Below are 20,416 nucleotides of genomic sequence, written 5' to 3'. Positions count from 1 at the left end.
AGAAACTCAAAAAAAAAATGCACTATTTATGTTGAAAAAACACAATATTTTGATATTAATTGGGATTGCTATTATTAGTAGATTAATTAATTAATTTAAAAAAAAAAGAGGAAGAAGAAGAAAAACTCTTAAATGGGCCTTTCAGACCATTTATTCTAAAAAGCCCATAATGGAAATGCTCCAAATAAAATATATACATTATGTCGACACGTGGCAGAGTCAAATCGGGTAACTAATCTTTCACACGCGTCTGCTTGATACGTTTTTATTTTGTGATCGGGGGAAGACCCGCGCGCACCTGATTAGTTCCCTCGCAGGGTTTGATTTTCAAATTACTATAAAGAAACGGCTCTCTCACATTTTCTGCGTGTTTCTCGGGAAAATCATCCACTCATAATTGAAAAAGGCTTGTAGCTTTCTTGCTCGCTCTCTGATTCGCCCCGAGACGGCTGCTGATGAAGCAAAACCTATCTCTCTTGTGGCTGTTGATGAAGCGAAACCTAAGTCTATTTTGCAGATTCGTGCTCAGATTAATCAAGATATCAGCTTGTAGAGTCATGGCTTGCTTTCTCTACTGCTTCCGCGGCAGAGACGACCGATCCAAAGTAATTCCTCTCGCTTTTCGCATCTTTTCTTTGCATGATCGAGTCCGCTTAGGTGTTTATTATAGCTGCTTAAGTGATCGTAGATGAAATAGATGCATCCTCGTTTCGTTGAGTTGATGCATCCTCGTTTCTTTGCTTTTCTTGACTAGAATTTCATTTACTAACATCGTTTCTTTTTATTTATCTTCAGAAAGGTGAGGACTCGCAGAATCATTTATCCGCCTTGTTTCGGCCTGAAGGTAAACATCTTTTTGATGTTGTTGATCAGGTTTGCCTTTGTGTAATTCTTGCTAATAGAAGGGTGCTTGTTCTTTGATATTTTTAAGAGAAAGCAGCTTCTTCGAATTCTTCGCCTTGCCTTGACAAAGAAAGATTTGATTTGGATTCTATACATATTGACATAGGCCTAAGGGATGAGGTATGGTTGTATTAGAAGCCTTATGATTGTGTGATTCTTTTATGACGATCAAGATTTGTGCCATTTTCTTGAGTCTTATCCTTTCTCTGCATATATCATTAGAATCTGATTGTGCATTCCTTCAAGAGTTCATTCTGAGAATCTAACCATCTGTTTTTACTTGTGGAATCCTAGGCGCGGTTTCTTAAGGCTTGCGGCACTATACCGGAGACGCCTATTGAAATTAGGAAAGCGTCCCAAAAACTGACTAGTCCTCAACATTCTGGACCTTCCCATTTCCACTCATGGATTTCCAGTAGCTCTGCGCTCGGGTTTCATGTGGATGAATCTCCAACCCCCATCAAAGCTTGTGAAGATGTGGGAAGGCCATCATTTACTTCAGAGCAAACACCTAGCAGGTACAGCACTAGATGTTACTTTATTGACATTTTACCTTCTTGCGCTATGCTTTATAGAATTAGCATAGTCTCTTTATAAGTGGCCTAGTTTCTATGCTAACATCATTCTTACATCTTATTAAAGAGGTTCAACACATATTTGGATCTGAAATTCACTCTTTTGTTTTTCTTCATATTAGTTGTGTAATTGATGTCCGGGACAATTCAAGGATCACGTCTGCTTTTAATGATGCTGATGAGGTAGAAAGCATTGGCACTGCAGTCAAGGGTGAGTTGGATAGATCTGCCAGGCCAATGCTCACAGCTGGAAAGACAAAGTCGGTGCGGTTTGAATGTGATCTTGAACAGTCTCACTCTTCTAATTCTTCCCAGAATAGCAGTTCAAGAAAGCCCCAGATGGGTGGCAAAGTTAGTTTTATACTGAGCTCGCCTAATCCAACTCCATTGAAGCTATCTGATGAGATGCAAACTCCCGGAACCATATATCCTGCAAACATGGAATCAGCAGGAAAGGGAAGAAGGCCTAGAATCAGATCACAGTTTGTGCATTCAGTTTCCAATCTAATGGAGAATGCATCCCTATATAAGGCCCAGGATGATTCACGTGGGAGCCTAGAACAAGCTAAATGGCAGGATTACAAAGAGCAGATAGATGGTGAAACTCCCACTTCAGCAACTCATGGGGAGAAGGTGGAAGAAAACTCGTATGAGAAACTGTCCAAGTTTGAGGCAAGCTTTTCTCCTTGGCTAAACCCGATCAACAAAGACTGTAACGAAATGACACCTGGAGTCTATGCCATAACGCCAGGTGACAGGCCTATCATTGGATTGGTTGCTGCTCATTGGGATGAGGATGAGGAAACTGAGGTTTTACCCAAATGGTGGGATGGGAATGGGATCCCAAATACGACAACCAAATACAAGGAGGTATTATTCATCTGCTTTCTAGGCTCTTTTGATTCATATACTGTTCTGAAACTATAAATAATGAGCTGTTACATTTTTACCTTACGCAGGATCAGAAAGTGAGCTGGCATGCAACACCATTCGAGGTGAGATTGGAGAAGGTGCTCTCGGAAGAAGGTGGTCAGAGTTTATTCCCTCCAAGGTACTAACTAACCTTAAATCTCAACTATATTTACGGAAACTACCTAGGAGAAGCGATAAGCAACTTACAAATGTGTATGATGTTGGAAACTTGAAGTGATGGAAGATGAAGAAGACTCAGACATATCGCAGTTGCAGCAGCAACCAAGCTCGGTAGATACCTGATACTTGGCCCTCGTACAGAACAGTGTTACTTACCTAGGGCTATCATGATTCATGGGCAATGAAGATACTCTTATTCCCGGCTATTATTGAACTTTATAAGAGTTTTAGAGTAAAAAGTATAAACAATGATGTTTATGAACCTCTTGAGAATTCTCATACTTTTCTAAAGTAATTTTAATCTGCAAACGTAGATATGATTACACATATTTTCATGTTGAATATATGTGAGAAAATGGTAAGCTCACCATGTTCATATTTTAAAATGGAGCAAATCAGAGGTTCCGTCAAGTCCTTTGGCACTGCGGTGAAGAGCAAACTCCTTAACAGTGATCTCTCTGTACTTTGGAGGGTTATCTTCAGACACAAGCTCTCTTATTGGTCCGTAAATTCTAGGATTCGGTCTAATGCCGGTTGTGAAGAAACAGGCGACTGAGACTCTAGCTTTTGTAGCTCTGTTTGCCAAGACTCTATGCTCCGAACTGATGAACTTGTCATTTGTTATAAGCTGCATGCATCAAACCACCCACCAAATAAAAACTTTGAACCAATAGGAAGATTTTGAGCAATAGGCATTGACTGTGAACAAGAACTTGCCTGCAAAAGGTCTCCAACGTTGATGATGAGTGCACCAGGAACAGGAGGAACATCAAACCAGTACCCTTCACGCAGAACTTGAAGCCCTTCGATCTGATCCGGAAGAAGGACGGTAAGGAAAGAACTGTCACTGTGTTTACTTGCGCCTAAAGTTAGGTCAGGCTCTGGACAGGGCGGGTAGTAATGGCAGAGCATGCGCAAGCCCTTGGAGCAATCAATCTCCTTGAGGTGATTAGGATTCAACCCTAGAGCTTCTGATAAAAGCTCAAATAGAAACTCCCCCAGACATAATGCTTGCTTTGAGTATTCCAACATAACATCCCTGAAACACATTTCACCATATGAATTACATAGAAAGATTACAGAAAATCAAATCATCGTTATGTTAAAAGTAAATGAAGCCATGTTGTACCTACAGATGGCTGGCAGATCTTGTGGTTTGGGAGGATTTGGAGCCATGTAACAAGAGAAAGTGTCTCTCCAACTCGCAGCTGATGAAGTGTAGAGATCGAAGTTACTTGTATACACAAACTCTCTCCTGAAATCTCTGCTGTAGTATTGTTTCTTCACTTCAGGAGCTTGCTCGTTAAACCTTCGAACTCCATCTTTCATTCTCTCCAAAAGATCGAGTGAAACGCCATGGTTGATCACCTGGAAGAAACCCCATTTCTCTGCTGCGTCTTTAACTCCATCAACAGTATTCTTGCGCTTAGTCTCGTCCTCGAAGACTCGTCCTTCGAGATCTATCGTTGGGATGGTCGTGATATGTGGCAAGTCAGAGGAAGGCGGCTTGGGGTTTGCTAAGTTGGAAGGAGAGTCGTGGAAGATGCGTGGAAGCTGTGTTATTCCAGCGTCGACGAGTCCTTTCACACCTGCCTTCGTCTCGTCGAAAGCTTTAAGCTCACTGATACGATCCAATGCAGCAATCTTCGTCGTCTCCATAGTGTTCGTTAAAAAAAACTTATTTTATTGTCTTGGATTTACAGCAAACCACTGGTTATAGATTATCATCGATAGACATGTGACCACTTGTTACAGAAAATCACTGACCATAGATTGTAGTAAGTTTGATAGAAAATAAATGGTTTGTGACGGTTTCTGGCCCACTGGTTTTTAATTAAACAAGACTTTATTACAGGGAAACCAAAGTCCTATACGCATCCTTATTAAACATAAACGTGCATGTGCATCCTTATTAAAACATAAACGTGCATATTCTTTAGATCTTGAGATATAGTTATCCAGAGGTACCATCGAATCCTTTGGATCTGTAGAACTTTGAATACTCTGTAATAGTGGTGTCTCTATATATGGTAGGGTTTTGTTCAGACAAAAGCTCTTTGAATGATAGGTCCATAAACTCAAGGATTCGCCATCAAATACGAACTGAAGAAGCACGCTACTGAGATACGCGGTCCAGCTCCGTTGGCTAAAACACGATGCTCCACGCTTATGAACTTGCAGTTTGTAATAAGCTGCATAAATGCCCCAATAAGATTAAAACATTGATCAAGCAAAAAAAAAGGGTAGTTTAGTTAGTTATCCTGGAGAAGGTCTCCAACGTTGACTACAAGAGCTCCAGGGACAGTAGGAACATCAACCCAGTATTGATCATGGAGGACTTGTAGCCCTCCGACTTGTTCTTGAAGAACACTAGAAAAAAAAATCTATGTTGATAGCATGTTGTTAGAGTACGTTTTACTAAACTAATATTGTAAATGATTGAGAAATTTTCGTATTATATAATAGCGTTAGACAATAAAATCGAACCTAAAATAATATTTAATTAATGTTATTCTGAAAACTAAGTGAGAAGAAAGATAAAATCACTGATTCCGCTAATACTTAGCGAAAAATTAGACTTAAGCACCAAAGACATTTTTTAAACGATTTCATTATTGCTATCAAAGACAAATAATAACATTTTTCTAATGCTAAGAAAATCAATTTGAACTCTTAAACCCTAAACTCTAAAGTCAACCCTTAAAATTCTAATTTTTTCATATTATAACTTCAAATCTTAAAATTGAACTCAAAATATAATTTTCTTAATCTTAGACTATAATTTTCTAAGCACAAATCTTTAATTTTTAATCAAACTCTATCCTAAATCCTAACTTCAAACACAAACAATGCATTCAATACTTTAAATAAAACTTCAAATCTAAATTATTAAAAAATTAACTACAAATTTTATATCTAGTCTTCAAATTTATTATTTTTCAACTTTAATCCAAAATACTAAACGTTAACCCTAAACCTCTTGTTCCAACATCTCCAAACCTTAAATTACAAAACTAAACTTTACTTTTAATCATAATTTTTTTTTATAAACCATAAAATCTGAATTTAAGCCTAGAGTCAGGTCTGGTAGGACACGGAGGGTAATAATGGCCTAGCAGCAGCAATGAATTGGTGCAGTCCATGTCCTTGAGGTAATTAGTGTTTAACCCTAGAGCTTCTGAGAGAAGCTCGAATAGCATTTTACCCACTTTCATCACTTCCTTTGAATATTCAATCATCACCTCCCTAACAAAATCTCCCACCAAAAACACAAAAACATCAAAGACACGTTTTATTCATTTGTTGAATTCTTACAATAGAGACAGAGATTCCGACATATGCTTAGTTTATTCCCTCGAAGGTACTAACCTTAAATCTCAACTAGCCGGAGAAGAAACACGCGACTTATAAAATGTGTGTGATGCAGTAAACTATAATGCCCCGACCGTTCACGGCTAATGGGCCATCCATGCTCGTTCACTCGATCTGTGGGCCCCATCCTGTTCCAACGGTCGGTCCGTTAATTTTTCTGAAGGTTCGATCGCGAATCACTTCCCGATAGGTCACCTATCCTTTCACTATTACGCCCAAGCACGCTTTTAACTCTAGAGCTCTAAACGGATGTTTGACGGGAAAATGTAAGTCAACTTTAATAATATAGGTAGTCAAATCAATTCTCTTAAGTTTTTTCATATATCACCATTCGGGATGTTACATAAACTTGAAGTGATGGAGAATGAAGAAGACTCGGACATATCGAAGATTCAGCATTGAGTGAAAACCAAGCTCGGTAGTTTCCTTCATGAAACTTGGCCCTCGTACAGAACAGTGATACTTACGTACGGATATCATGATTCCGGCTTTTATTGAACTTCATAAGATTTTTTTTTTAAGAGTAAAAAGTATAAACAGTGATGTTTATAAACCTTCCTCAGCACTCTTTTGATAATTTTCTCAAAAGTAATTATAATCTACAAACGTAGACATGATTTACATATCCATGTTGAATATATGTGAGAAAAAAATAGTAAGCTCACCATGTTCTCCTCATATTTTAAAATGGAGCAAATTAGATCCGTCAAGTCCTTTGGCATCGCGGTGAGCAGCCAACTCCTTAACGGTGATCTCTCTGTACTTTGGAGGGTTATTTTCAGACACAAGCTCTCTAATTGGTCCGTATATTCTAGGATTCGGTCTAATGCCGGTTGTGAAGAAACAGCCGACCGAGACTCTAGCTTTTGTAGCTCTGTTTGCCAACACTCTGTGTTCTGAACTGATGAATTTGTCGTTTGTTACAAGCTGCATCAGACCAACCAAAACAACTTTGTTACGAGCTGAGACAAATCTGAGCAGAAGGCATTGATTGATTGTGAACAAGAACTTGCCTGCAGAAGGTCTCCAACGTTGATGATGAGTGCACCAGGAACAGGAGGAACATCGAACCAGTACCCTTCACGGAGAACTTGAAGCCCTTCGATCTGATCTGGAAGGAGGACAGTAAGAAAAGCGATGTCGCTGTGTTTAGTGGTGCCTAAAGTTAGGTCAGGCTCTGGACAGGGTGGGTAGTAATGGCAGAGCATGCGCAAGCCCTTGGAGCAATCAATGTCCTTGAGGTGATTAGGGTTCAAGCCTAGAGCTTCTGATATAAGCTCAAACAGAAACTCTCCCAAACTCATCGCTTGCTTTGAGTATTCCAACATTACATCCCTGAAAACACTTTTCACCATATGAACGAACACAAGAGAGATTATATGCCATCAGGTTAAAAGTAAATGAAGTCATGTTGTACCTACAGATCGCTGGCAGATCTTGTGGTTTGGGAGGATTTGGAGCCATGTAACAAGAGAAAGTGTCTCTCCAACATGCAGCTGATGAAGTGTAGAGATCGAAGTTACTTGTATACACAAACTCTCTCCTAAAATCTCGGCTGTAGTATTGTTTCTTCACTTCAGGGGCTTGCTCGTTAAACCTTCGAACTCCATCTTTCATCCTCTCCAAAAGATCGAGGGGAACACCATGGTTGACCACCTGGAAGAAACCCCACTTCTCTGCTGCGTCTCTAATCCCATCAACCGTATTCTTGCGCTTAGTCTCGTCCTCGAAGACTCGTCCTTCGAGATCTATCGTTGGGATGGTCGTGAGATGTAGCAAGTCAGAGGAAGGCGGCTTGGGGTTTGCTAAGTTGGAAGGTGAGTCGTGGAAAATGCGTGGAAGCTGTGTTATTCCGGCGTCGACGAGTCCTTTCACACCTGTCTTCGTCTCGTCGAAAGCTTTAAGCTCACTGATACGATCGAATGAACCAATCTTGGTCGTCTCCATAGAGTTCTTTGTGTTTAAAAAAATAATAGAACAATCTGATACAAAAGAAAAACTTATTGTTTTTTTTTTCCTTGAATTTACAGCAAAACCACTGGTTATAGATATCATTGATAGACATGTGACCACTTGCTACATAAAAGTCACTGACCATAGATAATATTGTAATAAGTTTGATAGAAAATGAACGGTTTGTGACAGTTTCTGGCCCACTCTCTCACAGTTTTATTAAACAAAAAGCTATTACAGGGTACGCATCATTATTAAATTCCAACGTGCATTCTTTAGATCTTGAGGTATAGTAGTCCAGAGGTACCATCGAAACCTTTGGATCTGTAGAACTTTGAATACTCTGTAATGGTGGTGTCTCTATATATGGGTGGGTTTTCTTCCGACAAAAGCTCTTTGATAGGTCCATAAACTCTAGGATTAGCCATCAAATACGAACTGAAGAAGCACGCCACTGAGATACGAGGTCCAGCTCCATTCGCCAAAACACGATGCTCCACGCTTATGAACTTTCCGTTTGTAATAAGCTGCACATATGCCCCTAATAAGATTAAAACAATTGATCAAACTAAAAAAAGGTAGTTTAGTTATTTAACCTGGAGAAGGTCTCCAACGTTGATGACAAGAGCTCCAGGGACAGGAGGAACATCAACCCAGTATTGGTCATGGAGAACTTGTAGCCCTCCTACATTGTCTTGAAGAAGCACCGTGAGAAAAGAGTTGTCCGAGTGTTTGGTTAAGCCTAAAGTAAGGTCTGGTTGAGGACACGGTGGGTAATAATGGCCTAGTAGCAGCAATGAGTTGGTGCAATCCATGTCCTTGAGGTGATTAGTGTTTAATCCTAGAGCTTCTGAGAGAAGCTCAAAAAGCATTTTACCTACTTTCATCACTTCCTTTGAGTATTCAATCATCACCTCCCTAACAAATTCTCCCACCAAAAAAACACAAAAACATTAAAGATACGTCTTATTCATTTGTTGAGTTCTTGTAATGGAGACAGAGATTCCGACATATATATGCTTAGTATGGTCTTAATCTCCTTCCTTTATGAAAACCATAGCGCTTAATTCAATTTTTTTTTCAGAAGTCTAAAAATGAATCTATCTATGATCGTCTACTATTTGATTGTTACCGTTTTATTTTATATCTGATTAAAACAAGTTTCGAATCATACCCACAAGCGGCTGGCAAGTCCTCCGGTCTAGGAGGATCTGGAGCCGTATAGCAACCGAGTGTATCTCTCCAGTTAGCAGCCGGTGAGCTATACAGATCGAAGTTGCTACTGTAAACCAACTTATTACTTGGATCTCGAGAGTAGAACCCTTTCCTCACCTCCGGGTCTAGCTCGTGAAACTCACGAACCCCCTCTTTCATCCTCTCCAACACATCTAGCGGGATACCGTGATTGATCACCTGGAAGAAGCCCCATCTCTCAGCCGCGTCTCCGATCTTCTCCACCAAGCTCCGGCGCGAGGTAGAGTCGGTGCTGCCTCCTTGGAGATCGATCGTTGGGATAGTGAACTGCGACGAGGAAGGTGGTGTTGGGGTTTTTATAGTAGCCGGAGGTGCACGGAAGATGGCGGGAATCTCCGAGATACCGGCCTCGACGAGGCCTTTCACGCCGGTCTTTGTCTCGTCGAATGCTTTCAGCTGAACTGAACGATCCAATGCAACAGTGGCCTTCGACTCCATTGTTTTTTTTTTCTCGTTTATGCAAAGATAATGATTGCAGAGATTAACTAACAGTTTCTTCTTAAAAGTTAAAACTTGTGAAATGTTCAAAGTCAACGACCAAGTTAGGTTTGAAAATCTATACTATACTAAAAGGGGCATATAAGCCATGTAGAGAGTGTCCACATAGGATAGAAAAATCAACCAATCAGAGAATCCGAAATTGCCATGTCATCTCATTTATTTTTCGTAAAAAATAAAAAAACAATGCGAATGTGAGAATCGAACCCGGGTTAGTATGATATATATATAGGACAGTTACCACTAAGCCATTGAAACTTTCTTGGACACATATACAAGAACCACTAAGTATATAATCACAAACTCTTATGTACATTTACAATAATATGAATTCAACTTTCAAGACTCCGATACTTTGTTTTTTTAAAAAAATATAAGTAAGTGACTAAGCTAATATATTCTTAGAAAGTGTGAGAACGTTGACAAATATGAAAAAGCATAGATTTTTGTTTTCGTGACAAAGTTAAGAATTTTGTAAAAGTAAGTTTAACATATAAATTTTTGTGACAAATATGAAAAAACATAGATTTTTGTAAAATTTTGACAAAACAACTCATAACATACTTCTCTAATGTCTTAATAAAATATTATTTAAGGGTGCAATAATTAAATATATTAATTCAATAAATTTTGTAATTTATAGACAAAACAATAACACAACAAATTTTGAAACATTTGTTTAACCTATCGATTTTTTTTCATGAGAATCCAACTAAACAAGATAAAAAAATAATTAGATTTACAAATATTTAATTACCATTTTATTCAATTTTGATTAATTTCAAATTATCATAATGTATCTTTTTGAAGTTACAAATATGAAAAAACATAGATTTTTGTACAATTTGACAAAACAACTCAAAACATATTTTTCTAATGTCTTAATAAAATATTATTTAAGGATGCAATAATTAAATATATTAATTCAATAAATTTTATAATTTATAGACAAAACAATACCACAACAAATTTTGAAACATTTGTTTAACCAATCGATTTTTTTTCATGAGAATCCAACTAAACAATTAGATTTACAAATATTTAATTACCATTTTATTCAATTTTGATTCATTTTAAATTGTAATAATGTATCTTTTTGAATTTACAAAAAAATAATGTTCTTTATTTATGACACTAGCATTATATATAGATTCTATATACACAAAATAAATATAATATAACAACATAAGCTTGCTTTCCCCGATTCATATGAAAACTTTTTAAGTTATCCACCAAAGCAAATTAATTAAATCAATGAAATTGTTAAAATACAGCAAATTAGTATATAATTTTATTTTAAATTAAATTATTTAAAAAGTGTATTTTCGTTAAAACAAAATAATAAATAAGTAAAACTGATTTGATGGTAATTTTTATGATATATATATATATATATATATATATATATATATATATATATATCAATTCTGTGAAAGAAATAGAAGCTTAATATGGAAAAAAATCTTAAATACAAAAACCTCTAAAAATTAACAAAAAAACTAATAAATTAAACTATGATATCACTTAAAAGCTTCTTAGACCATATTAATAAAATATTTAGGCGATAATTAGACAAATTTGATTTTTTTCCAGCAAAAAGTTTATTATTAATTACCATCAGTTATTTCAAGATGTTTAAGAAATGGTGGACAAAATAATAGGATGGACATTAGTGATATATGAACTATGAATAGTACTTTGTGAAGCAGACTTAGATAACATATCTGCACATCCATTTTTAGTCCTTTTTGATGCTTAAATTCAATTTCTTCAGAGTAGTTATTCTACAAATAGATCGTATGAGATATTGTTTTGATATGTAGAATTGTTTTTTCAATGTTAAGAAGATTGATAACTGTAAAAATGTCTCCTTCGTATATGATATGTCCATAACCGAGTCTCCAACATGAGACAAGTCTGTTTAAAAAGTAAATAATTTTATTTTTCTTATATTATATAATCAATATATATTATTTACTGATAATAAAAATATAGTTATTCATCTATCACAAATATCTATGCAAATATGTGAATCAAGTACAACAATCAAACAACATAATGATTTCCACAAAGAAAATTTAAAAAATATATTTATGTTATGTAGTCATATTTTATATATTTTTAAATAATGTAATACAATATTATACATTATTTTTTAGAATTGAGAAATACATATATCAGTTAGACAAATTAAGCGATAATTAGACAAATTTGATTTTTATTTTGTGAGCAAAAAGTTTATTATTAATTAGCATTACTTATTTCAAGATGTTTAAGAAATGATGGACAAAAAAATAGGATGGACATAAATGATATATAAACTATAAATAGTTTTTTGTAAAGCTGACTTAGATAACATATATGCACATCCATTTCCAGTCCTTTTTGATGCATAAATTCAATTTCTTCAGAGTAGTTATTCCACAAAGAGATCGTATGAGATATTGTTTAGATATTCAGATTTGTTTCTTATTGTTAAGAAGATTGATAAGTGTAAAAATGTTTCATTCGAATATGATATGTCTATAACCGAGTCCCCAACATGAGACAAGTTTGTTAAAAAGTAAATAATTTCATTTTTCTTATATTATATAATAAATATATATTATTTACTGATAATAAAAATATAGTTATTCATCTATCACAAATATCTATGCAAATATGTGAATTAAGTACAACAATCAAACAACATAATGATTTTTACAAAGAAAATATAAAAAATATATTTATGTTATGTAGTCTTATTTTCTATTTTTTAAATAATATAATATAATATTATACATTATTTTTTAGAATTGAGAAATATATATAATATCTTATCCGCGCGTAGCGCGGTTAAAAAATCTAGTGAAAATTAAACGTGATTCACGTGACCATGTGGGAGAAACAAGGAAAAATAAATACAAATTAATAATGAGGCCTAATGAAAAATAGTTTACAAAAAAAAAAATCGGATAATAACATAAAATAAAAAGTGGAGATGCGGGGTATCGATCCCCGTACCTCTCGCATGCTAAGCGAGCGCTCTACCATCTGAGCTACATCCCCGTCGTTGTTAGTATAGTTGTAAATTTATATTTTATAGCGGTTTAACACACGGCCTCTAGGTAACCGATGCTCTTAACCGGACGGCATGAAATAACCGGTTCTCTAAGATTTTTGTTAATTCATTTCAAACCTTTCCCGGTGACTGACTGACTCGAGTCAAAACTTCAAAATAAGTAAATCCCCCCCCAGTGACCTAATCCCGTCTGCTTCTCGGAGGAAATAACCGGCGAGAGAGAGATTGTATTTTACCGGCGGCGACAGAGATGGCTGGATTAACGAGAACAGCGGGCGCTTTTGCTGTGACTCCGCACAAGATCTCCGTTTGCATTCTCCTGCAGCTATACGCGCCCTCTGCGCAGATGTCTCTCCCCTTCCCTTTCTCTTCCATTTCTCAGCACAACCGCCTCGGCCTCTACTTGCTCTCTCTCACCAAGGTTCCACTCTTTCGTTTTCTCTTCGAAAATCGCATTACCTCATACATTCTCTTATACTCGGAGCTTACGCTGCTCTATCGACTTTATTTCATATGCATCTTGTGCTAACGATTTCAAGGCTCATAATTGAATTGACGAGACTTATTGATTGCAGTCTTGCGATGATATATTTGAGCCGAAGCTGGAAGATCTCATCAACCAGTTGAGGGAGGTTGGGGAAGACATGGATGCGTGGCTCACTGACCATTTAACTAATAGATTTTCCTCTCTGACTTCACCAGATGACCTATTGAACTTCTTTAATGACATGCGAGGTTAGCTCTGCTCGTTTCCTCTAAGAGTCTGTTTTCATCATGTTTGAGTCTTATTAGTTATCAAATCTTTTGTATGTAGGAATACTCGGGAGCCTTGATTCAGGAGCTGCGCAAGATGATCAGATTATTTTGGATCCGAATAGTAACTTGGGAATGTTCGTTCGTCGTTGCATTTTGGCGTTTAACCTTTTGTCGTTCGAGGTATTGTTGCTTTCTACGTTTTTATTGTTCTTGTTTGATTGTTGAGACTAATGTCTACTTCTTCTATTCGACTTAAGATCCTAAAGGAAGTGTTTGGTGTTGAGGTTTTGGGTTAACAACTCGGATTCGATAGCTGTATATTTGTCTAGGCTAAGATTTAAAACGTGTCTCAGTTATAATATGTGATTTAACATAAAAGATCTAATGGCAGAACTCTGACAGACCTGATTGAAGTGTACCATTCTATCTGTAATGTTCTGAATGAATATAACCAAAGCTCCTGATTTCTCTCCCTTTTCATATTCATTTTCCGTCTACTGTCTTTAGGCTACTGAAACAAAAAGTGAATGTCTGAAAGAACCATTTATATGTGAATCCTTTGCAGGGAGTTTGTCATCTCTTTACAAGCATTGAAGTCTACTGCAGAGAAGCCCATTCAAGCTCTGCTCAGTATGATGAATCTAATGATAACCTGGAGTCGTTAATACAGCATGATCAGATGGATATGGAGAAATATATAATGGATAAAGCAACCGAAGAAATAGAGCTACAGAAAAATGCTAGTGGAAGGGTCCCTTTTCACCTTCATACGCCGGAAGCACTCTTCAAAGTGACAGAAGGTATCCCTTACGATTCACTACTTTGTGCTCAAAGTAAACTTACAGTTTCTCAGAATCTCTGGTGCTTCAAAATATTGAGGAAATATAGTTTGGCTGTAATTTAAATGTCGTTTTCCGCGTATCTTAACATGTTTTTACTGATGCATTACCTCAATGGTAGGATCAAAGTTAACATGTATCATATTATTCTCGGATGATTTGTGGAGTGTTTGTATGATACCTTATGAATTTTCATTTTTGTTTAAAATTGGGCTTCTGAAGATATATCCCTTTCTTACAGTAGAAACTATATACTCAAAAAATAATTTTTAGGGATTTCATTCGTATGTAACGTTCAGAACAAATGAAACATGCAGGTTTGCTAGTTACTAGGAAGGAAAAATCAAGAACCAACACGAAGAAAGCAGAGGCTACTCAACTTGCTTGTGCCTCCTCAAGTACAGTTGATGATACGCTGGTTGATGAGTCATTATTCCTTCGGACAAATTATCAGATACAAGGCTTTTTAATGGAGCAGGCTGATGCAATTGAAACGTAGTGTCTCTATTTCATTAGTATTTGATATATGTCTGTCAAAAGTATTGCTAATATTTTTAACTTTCATCTCCTTATAATATGATTGTCAGCCATGGAAGTTCGTTGTCTTCAAGTTCGATTGAAAGTTTCCTTCAGAAGCTTCAAAATTTAGCCCCTGAGTTGCATCGTGTAATGTCTTGCTTTTTTAATATTTTCCTTTGCAGTGGATTCCTTTGATATTCTGGCATGTTATTAACATTGCAATGATGCAGGTTCACTTTTTGCGTTACTTGAATAAACTTCACAGCGATGACTATTTTGCTGCTTTGGAAAATCTTCTCCGTTACTTTGATTACAGGTAATCTGTACTCTTAGCTTTTTTCCGCTACTTCATATCAATTTATGATAATAATAATAATATGATGGAGGCTTTTATCGCGTGCGTGTGACTCCTGTAAATATCCAGTTGTGTTTGCCTGTTATATATGTGGCACTAGGAACTGTTTTCCAAATATGAGCTGATCCATGTTCCATTGTCTAAAAGTGCAGGGACTGAGGGATTTGACCTTGTTCTTCCTTCAACTGGTTGCAGCATGTATGGAAGGTACGAGATTGCTTTGTTATGTTTGGGAATGATGCATTTCCGCTTTGGGCATCCTAATCTGGCTTTAGAGGTGAGCATTAATTTCTCCCAATAGCTTCCATTGCTAAAGACTTGTTCTAACATATAAATCCTGCCTAGTAGACCAAGTCGTACATTGGGTAGTTCATAGTTTACTGGGCTGTTGGTGAGGCTAATAGTAAGTGATGCTCATTTGTTATGTATCTTGAATGTAATAACCTCACACCCTTACTTTGATAGATTACTTGAAATCTTCATGAGCTACTTCGATCATCTTCTGTATATTTACATATTTTACTTGAGAAATTTCAAAATTATCCCATGTAATCAGTGATGTGTTTGAGGTGAGGCAGGCTTTTGCAAGTTTTTACTTGACGTTTCTCTTTCTTATGGTGTCTACCGTGTCTTAGCATTAGTATATTCGTCTAAACACTTGTGAGCTCGGTTTGGGCAAATAAAGAAGCAACACTAACCTTAACACGTCACTGTGAATTTAGTAACTGTTAGACTTGCTATCTTAACTTCATTTTTTTTTTCGAATCTTAACTTCATATTTATAAATGATATCACTAGACATGACATTGGGCCTTATCGTTGTTTCGTTTGCTCATAATATGGTTTCTCCTTAATCGCAGGTTTTGACTGAAGCTGTGCGTGTATCCCAACAGGTATATGTTCGTTTTATTTGTCAGCTCTGTTTATAGTATATTATGTAGAAAGTGGTGCGTTTGATAAATTCCTGCAGGACGTGTATTTTAAATTAAAGTTTCTACAAGCTGAATATTGAGCTATTTTAATCTATTCGTATATCACTAACTTCTGTAAGCGATTTAGGACTCTTAACACCAGTTCTGTTTAGATTTCCAAATTTATTGCACTGACTCTTAATATACTCCCATATTTACGTACTGTTTCTAGGTGGTCTAAAGGGGCAGTCTAGTCTTAGCAGATATAAAATTTGTTCTATTATGTACATGTTAGAAGGATCACATTGCTATTAATTGGGTCGAATATGCATTCACATGAACAGCATTAACAGCTTATATTGTTTGAAAAAACTGTTGTTCAAGCTTTAGTTCATTTGTGGTATTTAAGACGTTTATTGATACTGCAGCATAGCAATGATACTTGTCTAGCCTATACACTAGCAGCAATGAGCAACTTGTTATCAGAAATGGGCATTGCAAGTACCACCAGTGTTCTTGGATCTTCGTACTCACCCGTCACTAGCACTGCGTCTTTATTATCTGTACAACAAAGGGTGTACATTCTCCTGAAAGAGTCTTTGAGGAGAGCTGATACTCTAAAGTTAAGACGCTTAGTGGCTTCTAATCATCTTGCGATGGCTAAGTTTGAGTTGATGGTTAGTCCACGAACTTTAACATTCAAAATATTTTTTTGTTTTTTTTTGCTCTGTTCTCTGATAATTATCAACTTGCTAGAAAAAAATTATATCATAGTTTTTCTAATCTTTGGTATACGCTAAATCAGAAAAGTTATTTTGTTGTTGTACAGCATGTGCAAAGGCCTCTGCTTTCGTTTGGTCCCAAAGCTTCTGTGCGTCATAAAACTTGTCCAGTTAGTGTCTGCAAGGTACTGAATATACTAATTACTATGCTAAGAGTGAAATATCCATATCACTTTTTGAGGTCTAACCAGTCCTTAATTAATCTACGGCAGGAGATAAGACTAGGTGCACACCTACTTAGTGACTTTTCTGCTGAAAGCTCTACAATGACAATTGATGGTTCATTAAGCTCAGTTTGGCTCAAAGACTTGCAAAAACCATGGGGTCAGCCTGTGTTTTCTCAGGAATCTGGTTCTAGAAAGAGTTCGACTTTCTTCCAGTTCTGTGATCATTTGGTCTCGATTCCTGGATCTGTATCACAAATAATAGGCGCTTCTTATTTACTACGGGCAACTTCATGGGAGTTATATGGCAGGTAAAATTGATCACCGCTCAAACCCTTGATGCTGACGAACTCATAACTCATACATCCCATTTGCTGACATTACCTTTCTAACAAGTAACCTTAGGAACTTGATCTGTTAATTTACTGTAATTTATTAATCCAATTGCTTTTGTTAGCGCTCCTATGGCTCGGATGAATACCTTGGTATATGCAGCTTTATTCGGTGATTCTTCGAGGTAATTTTCCTTAAAATATCACTTGCTTGTTATACTCTCAGCCCCTTTCCCTCATTCACCTTTCAGCTCTTTATCTTTTCTAGAACTATCTCTTACATTCGTTTTGCGTGATTTTTATATATTTCTTGCATCTATAGTTCATCTGACGCAGAGCTTGCATACTTGAAGCTCATTCAACATTTGGCACTATATAAGGGATACAAAGGTTAGATTCTGTGCGCAAGGTCATGAACACCTGTTTTACCTACCTGCCATTCAATTTTAAACGAACCTATACCTTGATGCTCATTCAATAAGTTATACTTGAATATTATGTTTTTGTAAAAGGAATGACATGTCAGCGTACAAAGATCTTAACTTTTTGCTCATTTTCCTGATTAAGTTTATTAAGATCTTACTCCATTTTTTCCCCTACATTGGCCTCTTTTCTGAAACAAATGCTATTGCAGATGCCTTTGCTGCTCTTAAGATTGCGGAGGAAAAGTTCTTAACCGTATCAAAATCAAAAATATTGTTGCTCAAGTTGCAGCTACTACATGAACATGCCTTGCATCGGTAAGGTTCCCAATCCTATTCATGCCACTTCTCTTGTTAAATTATGTCTCTTAGTCCAGATAAGCTTCATGGATACAAGAAAGAAAGGGGGTGTCTAACCAACTTAGTAATTCTGTCCCGGAGTTTCACTATTATACATCACTCATGAAGTCTAAAGAATATGCTTCTGTTTGATAATTTGCTTCAACAACCTCAGAAAACCTGCGAAGTTGATTCATTTGCCTGCCCTCTGTGATCACTTAGTGTATTGTCTGAAGTTTATGTAGGTAGATTCAAATTCTTTGAAAATGTGTACAACATTCGTTGGGAAAATAAAATGTGAACAGAAAGCTCTCTTTTGTACTGAATTTATTCTCTTAAATCAGCCATTCTAACTTTGTTAAATCCATTAGTGGGAATCTAAAGCTAGCTCAACGAATGTGCAACGAGCTAGGAGGCTTGGCATCAACCACCATGGGCGTAGACATGGAGCTGAAAGTAGAAGCAAGTCTTCGTGAAGCTAGGACGTTGCTTGCAGCAAAACAGTATAGCCAGGTTTGTTCAAAATCCTTGCTGACCATCTGTTTTGTTTTCCATGAGCTATACTTTGTTACTGTATCGTCATTTTGCTTTGTTACTACGTTCTCTACAGGCAGCAAATGTGGCACACTCCCTCTTCTGTACGTGCCACAAATTCAATTTGCAAATCGAAAAGGCATCTGTTCTTCTTCTGCTTGCAGAGATCCATAAGGTATGTCATGGCACAAGAACTTGGTAACTTGAAAGCGCACTGATTGGAATCTTATATTTCATTGAATATTTGTCACCTTACGACCTTGCAGTAGTAACATTTTTCTAGGTTTTGTTTTCCTCCCATGCATGCACTTCTTCTGAATGTTCTGTGTCTCTGCTGCTAAGTCATTGGACTACACATCGTTTTTTTCAATTCTATATAAGTTTTCTGAACCGCCTTTACCTTTCGATTCCCCTTTTTCTGGTTCTCAGAAGTCGGGAAATGCAGTCCTGGGTCTTCCGTATGCGCTGGCAAGCATCTCTTTTTGCCAGTCATTCAATTTGGATCTTCTCAAAGCATCAGCTACTCTCACGCTGGCCGAGCTTTGGCTTGGTCTTGGATCAAATCATGCCAAACGGGCGTTAGACCTTTTGCATGGGGCTTTCCCTATGATTCTCGGCCATGGAGGTCTGGAGTTACGTGCTCGAGCATACATCTTTGAAGCAAACTGCTATCTGTCTGACCCAAGCTTTTCAGGTAGCTTTTGTTGTCTTGTACTTGCTTTGGCTATATATAGTTCATTGTATTGGTTGCATGATCATAATTTTTGTATGAATTGGCTGTGAATATATTCCGCCAGTTTCCACAGATTCTGACACTGTCCTGGATTCTCTGAGGCAAGCTTCAGAAGAGCTTCAAGCTTTGGAGGTAACTTATGCCAATAAGAATGCTATGTAGCTTTTGTTTCAGAAACAAGCCTGAACTCTGTTCTATCGCCATATTGCATAAACGATGCTACGCTGCTATTGGTTAAACTAGATCCAGCTTCGGTTTAGCTCATCGATGCATAATTTGTTTCGGATTCTAGTATATCGTGAATTACCGTCTGTTCACTTGCTAATCATTGCGTTTGTTGTGGCAGTACCATGAATTGGCAGCTGAAGCTTTTTATTTAATGGCGATGGTATACGACAAGGTGGGACAGCTTGAGGAGAGGGAAGAAGCTGCGACTTTGTTTAAGATGCATATAACAGCTCTCGAGAACCCTCAAGACGAGGAACCAAACATGGCGTGAGAGTTCGTGACCTTATTTAATAAGCTTATTGTGCAAAGCTTGTAACTTAAGTTGTAACATGTTCCTTGAGACTTTCTAGTGATTTGTAGGTTTATTTCATGACCGAGAGCAAGTAGCAACCTTTCATAACTTTGAAATGTAGGAAATTTTAGAAGCCAACTAAGTGATTTGAGAAATTTTCTTATGTAATACCTAACATAATCTCTGTTTTTAAATCGCTGAATTGGGATATGAACGTAATGATGTACTACTGTACATGGGATGATTCCAAGGTTTGAACAACGTCGATCGAAAGGTAAAATGTCACTTGAAATATATAACTATCAAACCACTTTTGCTTCATCATCAATACTCATCCATATGGTTCGGATAACGTTTCCATCAACGTGTCAAAATGGTAGATACGTCTTACACATCAGAACTTGGTGACCATAGACAAGGAGAAAGAACGAACCAATCAGCTTAAGGTCAAGCAAACTAGAGAGAGATCCATCACGTAAAGCTTTGTTTCTAATGAAAATCT

The 20,416-nt window shown here is 36.9% G+C and overlaps 5 protein-coding genes and 1 non-coding gene across 6 annotated transcripts; 2 read left to right on the top strand and 4 right to left on the bottom strand.

Annotated features, from left to right (window-relative positions):
• The first annotated feature begins 376 nt into the window (after positions 1–376).
• Positions 377–2,829, top strand: LOC103844022 (protein JASON). The gene is made up of 7 exons (XM_018655705.2): positions 377–605; positions 796–844; positions 932–1,023; positions 1,198–1,421; positions 1,601–2,348; positions 2,438–2,529; positions 2,626–2,829. Exons 1-7 carry the CDS (start codon positions 456–458, stop codon positions 2,636–2,638), a joined length of 1,368 nt encoding a protein of 455 aa, XP_018511221.1. The 5' UTR covers positions 377–455; the 3' UTR covers positions 2,639–2,829.
• Positions 2,804–4,762, bottom strand: LOC103844023 (1-aminocyclopropane-1-carboxylate oxidase homolog 2). Its single transcript, XM_009120796.3, has 3 exons — positions 3,700–4,762; positions 3,288–3,609; positions 2,804–3,198 (listed from the first exon to the last, which is right to left on the bottom strand). The coding sequence occupies exons 1-3, from the start codon at positions 4,227–4,229 to the stop codon at positions 2,944–2,946; spliced, it is 1,107 nt and encodes a 368-aa protein (XP_009119044.1). The 5' UTR covers positions 4,230–4,762; the 3' UTR covers positions 2,804–2,943.
• Positions 4,763–6,451: 1,689 nt separating this feature from the next.
• On the bottom strand, positions 6,452–8,051 carry LOC103844025 (1-aminocyclopropane-1-carboxylate oxidase homolog 2). Its single transcript, XM_009120798.3, has 3 exons — positions 7,360–8,051; positions 6,956–7,277; positions 6,452–6,869 (listed from the first exon to the last, which is right to left on the bottom strand). Exons 1-3 carry the CDS (start codon positions 7,995–7,997, stop codon positions 6,618–6,620), a joined length of 1,212 nt encoding a protein of 403 aa, XP_009119046.3. The 5' UTR covers positions 7,998–8,051; the 3' UTR covers positions 6,452–6,617.
• On the bottom strand, positions 7,966–9,659 carry LOC103844024 (1-aminocyclopropane-1-carboxylate oxidase homolog 1). Its single transcript, XM_009120797.3, has 3 exons — positions 9,070–9,659; positions 8,492–8,813; positions 7,966–8,422 (listed from the first exon to the last, which is right to left on the bottom strand). The coding sequence occupies exons 1-3, from the start codon at positions 9,585–9,587 to the stop codon at positions 8,171–8,173; spliced, it is 1,092 nt and encodes a 363-aa protein (XP_009119045.1). The 5' UTR covers positions 9,588–9,659; the 3' UTR covers positions 7,966–8,170.
• Positions 9,660–12,501: 2,842 nt separating this feature from the next.
• LOC103844026 (anaphase-promoting complex subunit 5) lies at positions 12,502–20,143 on the top strand. Its single transcript, XM_009120799.3, has 20 exons — positions 12,502–13,129; positions 13,284–13,443; positions 13,523–13,644; positions 14,030–14,264; positions 14,621–14,798; positions 14,891–14,969; positions 15,053–15,138; positions 15,325–15,454; positions 16,038–16,070; positions 16,517–16,765; positions 16,918–16,995; positions 17,083–17,345; positions 17,492–17,551; positions 17,689–17,756; positions 18,001–18,106; positions 18,499–18,640; positions 18,738–18,836; positions 19,091–19,355; positions 19,459–19,526; positions 19,741–20,143. Exons 1-20 carry the CDS (start codon positions 12,959–12,961, stop codon positions 19,891–19,893), a joined length of 2,745 nt encoding a protein of 914 aa, XP_009119047.1. The 5' UTR covers positions 12,502–12,958; the 3' UTR covers positions 19,894–20,143.
• On the bottom strand, positions 12,623–12,695 carry TRNAA-AGC. The gene has a single exon. It is a non-coding gene; the product is annotated as a tRNA-Ala (tRNA).
• Positions 20,144–20,416: the final 273 nt, after the last annotated feature.

This window comes from Brassica rapa, chromosome A10 (assembly GCF_000309985.2).
Source record: "Brassica rapa cultivar Chiifu-401-42 chromosome A10, CAAS_Brap_v3.01, whole genome shotgun sequence".
In the NCBI taxonomy this organism is placed as follows: Eukaryota; Viridiplantae; Streptophyta; class Magnoliopsida; order Brassicales; family Brassicaceae; genus Brassica; species Brassica rapa.
Note: the sequence above shows the minus strand (reverse complement) of the source record. Positions and strands in the feature narration are given on the sequence as shown.